The sequence below is a fragment of the Cebus imitator genome, unplaced genomic scaffold, assembly GCF_001604975.1.
Source record: "Cebus imitator isolate Cc_AM_T3 unplaced genomic scaffold, Cebus_imitator-1.0 Scaffold188, whole genome shotgun sequence".
Classification (NCBI taxonomy): domain Eukaryota; kingdom Metazoa; phylum Chordata; class Mammalia; order Primates; family Cebidae; genus Cebus; species Cebus imitator.
Window position 1 is genome coordinate 5,182,984 of NW_016107503.1, and position 4,399 is coordinate 5,187,382.

The following is a 4,399-nucleotide window of genomic DNA, read 5'->3' on the forward strand; positions in this document are numbered from 1 at the left end:
AAAAAAAAAAAAAAAAAAAAAAAAAAAAAAAAAAAAAAAAAAAAAAAAAAAAAAAAAAAAAAAAAAAAAAAAAAAAAAAAGAAAATGTAATTATATAATCAAAAATCATCTTAAGTAATTGGTGACAATAGTTACCTTTACAGCAAGGAACTTTGGAGGGAAGGGCAAAACCCAGAACAGAGGATTTTACTTTGGATTTTTCCCCCTTCCTATACTGTTTGCATGTGATTCCTTTCTCTCTTTCTTCTTTTTTATGTCAACAGGTGGTAGCTGGGTAGAAGAATATGGAAGTTTTTTTGTTCTCTTTCTTTCTCTTTTGTATACTCACAAAATATTTCTTTTGCCTCCCTAACCAATTCTATAGATTTCACTCTGATAATTTAGCACACTCTTAGCATATTTTATGTATATGTCCTACATTCTTTGAATAGACTAGAACCTCCGAGTCTCTTTTTTTTTTCTGAGATGGAGTTTCACTTTTGTTGCCCAAGCTGGAGCGCAATGGCGTCATCTTGGCTCACTGCAACCTCTGCTTCCTGTGTTCAAGTGATTTTCCTGCCTCAGCCTCCCAAGTACCTGGGATTACAGGTGCGCACCATCGCACCCAGCTAATTTTTTGTATTTTTAGTAGAAACAGGGTTTCACCATGTCAGCCAGGCTAGTCCCGAACTCCTGACCTCATGTGATCCACCCACCTCGGCCTCCCAAAGTGCTGGGATTACAGGCATGAGCCACTGCACCTGGCCCTTCTGAGGTTTTTTTTTTTGAGATGGGGTTTTGCTCTTGTTGCCCAGGCTGCAGTGCAATGGCTCGATCTTGGCTCATTGCAACCTCTGCCTTTTGGGTTTAAGTGATTCTCCTGCCTCGGCCTCCCAAGTAGCTGGGATTATAGGCATGTGCCACCATGCCTGGCTAATTTTGTATTTTTAGTAGAGACGGGGTTTCTCCATGTTGGTCAGGCTGGTCTTGAACTCCTGACCTCAGGTGATTGCCTGCCTTGGCCTCCCAAAGGGCTGGGATTACAGTTGTGAGCCACCTCACCCAGCCTAAGCTTCTTAATACATTCCTTCTCATTCTAACTAAGAGCCAGGTTAGAACAATCCAGTAAATGCTATTTCATGCTTAGGCTAATATGCTACCTTGTTTCTCTCTGGTATAAGATTTAAATAATTGGCTGGGTGTGGTGGCTCACGCCTGTAATCACAACATTTTGGGAGGCTGAGGTGGGCAGATCACCTGAGGTCGGGGGTTTGATACCAGCCTGGCCAAAATGATGAAACCCTGTCTGTACCAAAATCACAAAAATTAGCTGGGCATGGTGGTGGGCACCTGTAATCCCAGCTATTTGGGAGGCTGAGTCAGGAGAATCGCTTGAACTTGGGAGGTGGAAGTTATGGAGCCGAGATTGTGCCACTGCACTCCAGCCTGGGCAACACAGCAAGACTCTCTCTCAAAAAAAAATAAATAAATAAAAATAAAAAGAATATAATGAACAAGGCTTGCCTTCCAATTTTTCATCTGGGAGGTAGAAAAGACAGTTAACACTTCATACCTGATACATCAAACTTTGCCTTTTGCAGGGAATCAAATATATCATTTCTCTTGGGTAGATCTGGGAAAAGCGCCTCTAGTTTCTCCACATATTTGCTGTCCTTTGGGGTTGCCTTTCCAATTTTAAGGTCCATGTTGACACAGTCCAGGACGATGGTTCCTGTGGAGAAGGGAGATGGTGGAACTTGAATCCTGTGACCCTCCACACACGCCCACCAGAACATACATAACCTTCACACCAAATGAACACAATACAGTTATTTGCACAGCAAACTCTCTGAAAGCAAAATGAGAAACTGGGACTGACTGTGTCCTGAGACCTCCCAAATCCAAACTAAAATGTAGGTAGGGAAATGGGGAAAAGGTAGAAAGCCTGAGCATCTCAATCCCTGGAGATTTTACAGCCTAGTCAGAGAGAGACACACCTCTTCAGTAGGCCAAATCCCATCAAAGAATCTTCTAAGTTGGAAGAGACAGTCTAGTCCAACTCTCTCTCTCTTTTTTTTTTTATAAGTGGAAAAATGAGAACAAGAAAGGTTAAGAGATTTGCTCAAGGTCGCCTCACTATTTCCTGGAGGAATTGGTATTAGAATCTGTTTCCTGTTGCTTTGGCGAGTCCTCCTTCCATCATAAAATGATGCCAACAGGAAGCTTCTTGGTCTGTTGCCCTGTACTTTCCCCGACAAGTATCCCACAGGCCTTTAAACAGATGCTTAATTGTCTCCCGAAAGAATCCCATCCTTTGGTAGGAACTGAATGGCTCTGATAGCATATGGTTAGGCTGGAAGAGTCTAGACTTTTCCACCCTCCCATCTCAGGGATAGGAATAGAACTACTCAGGTTCCAATCGAAAAGCTACCCTCACCATGCAGAAGGGCTGCAGTTTGCCTGTCCAAGATCTCTGGTGCCCCCTGCAGGATTCTCTCGGTCACCAGCGTAGCGCAGGACCCCACCAGCTCAACTGAAACATGGCAGGGAGGGCAGTGTTTCTGCTCGATGGGCCGATGATCCAGCACCTCTGCTACGGCATCCTCTAGGGCTGCATCACTTCTGTGGAGGGGAGGGTACGGGAAAAGAGAAAAAAAGATAGGTAGGGACACTCCAGCTGCTTCTAACCAATCTCCACCCCACCCATCAAGGAAAGCACAGATGTCTTAGGCAAGCTTTTTTTTTTTTTTTTGAGACAGAGTTTCACTCTTGTCACCCAGGCTGGAGTGCAATGGTGCTATCTTGGCTTACTGCAACCTCTGCCCCTTGGGTTCAAGTGATTCTCCTGCCTCAGCCTTCCAAGTAGCTGGGATTACAGGCCCCCACCACTACGCCTGGCTAATTTTTTTGTCTTTTGAGTAGAGATGGGGTTTCGCCATGTTGGCCAGGCTGGTCTTGAACTCCTGACCTCAGGTGATCTGCCAGGTAAGCATTTAAAACTGACCTTTGGTCATTTTACCTCTGCCTCACTTCTCTCAGTTCTTGTCTTTAATGTTATAATTGGAGTCATCTTTAAATAGTGTATAAGCGAATTCTGTGAAGCATCTGCTACAAATATCTTACGCCCACATTTGCTGTCCTTTAGTGTTGCCTTTCCAGTCCTACAGCCTTGCTACCCAACAAATCTCTCCTATTTTTACAACCCACTCAACACTCAGATTCCATGTGGGTCACCAGGTCCTGTGAATTCTATCTTAATCCCTATCCGTGCCCTAGTTTCTAACTCTCTGTTACTGCCCTGTTCTAGGCCCTCAATATCTCTTGTCTGGACTATTCCAATAGTCTCTTAATCAATCACCTGCATCCAACCAAAAGCCTTCCTGGGCTGTCCTTCACAAAGTGGCCTGAGTGATCATTTGAAAAAAGAAAATCTGATTATTTTAGGACCCAGAATAAATATAATTTAAAATAGCTCCCCATTGCTTAAAATAAAATCCAATCTACTTAGAAGGGCCTGCAAGGCCTCCATAATCTGCCTCCTGCCTGCCTCTGTCTCATCTTTTTCCATGTCCTACTTCTTCCTCAGATTTTATGATGCAGCTGTGCAAAACAAATTCTAGTTCCCCTAGCTCACCATGCTATTTCATGCCTGCCTGCATTTGCTTCTATTCATTACACCCTCTGCCTGGAATGCCTTTCCTAACCACTTGCCCTCTTCCCTTCCCATTCACCAAACAAACACCTAGTCCTCTTTTAAGACTGAGATCAATGCTCGCTTCAGCAGCACATGCACTAAAATTGGAATGATACAGAGATTAGCGAGGCCCCTGAGCAAGGATGACACACACATTTGTGAAGTGTTCCATAAAAAAAATACATATATATATATATATCTTTAAAATGAAAAATAAAATAAAATTTTATTATTATTATTTTTTTAAAGACAGGGTTTCACCATGTTGGTCAGGCTGGTCTTGAACTCCCGACCACAGGTGATCCGCCCGCCTTGGCCTCCAAAGTGCTTGGATTACAGGTGTGAGCCACTACGCCCAGCCATAAAATAAATTTTTAAAAAGACTGAGATTAAGGGTCACCTCTGCCAGGAAAACTTTCCTGATGTTCTCGCCTTTCTTCTGGTGTACTGAACCACTCTATCCTTCTTGTACCTACTGTTCCCTAGAGATGACAGTTATCACTGACCTCTAACACCCATTATAATGATCTGTTTGCTTAGTTCCCTCTCCTTGACTGAAAGCATGAAAACTGGGACTCTGTCTCAACTTCATCCGTTAAAGAAACGTTTACTACTAGCTGGGCGTGGTGGCTCAGCACTTTGAGAAGCTGAAGTGGGAGGATCATTTGAGGCCAGGAGTTCAAGACCAGACTAGGCAACAAAGCAAGAAGACCCCCATCTCTAAAA

General features: G+C 43.5%; 1 protein-coding gene and 1 non-coding gene across 3 annotated transcripts in view; one reads left to right on the plus strand and one right to left on the minus strand.

Moving 5' to 3' along the window:
* The window catches only part of PRUNE1 (prune exopolyphosphatase 1), a 31,656-nt gene that overhangs the window by 10,704 nt on the left and 16,553 nt on the right, over positions 1-4,399 (minus strand). For both annotated transcript variants that reach the window (XM_017546303.2, XM_017546304.2), the window contains exons 4-5: positions 2,417-2,601; positions 1,553-1,711 (exon numbers count right to left, since the gene is read on the minus strand). In XM_017546303.2, the coding sequence (XP_017401792.1) occupies positions 1,553-1,711; positions 2,417-2,601 (344 nt within the window). The remainder of the gene's footprint in view (positions 1-1,552; positions 1,712-2,416; positions 2,602-4,399) is intronic.
* On the plus strand, positions 3,748-3,851 carry LOC119473846. The gene has a single exon (XR_005203087.1). It is a non-coding gene; the product is annotated as a U6 spliceosomal RNA (small nuclear RNA).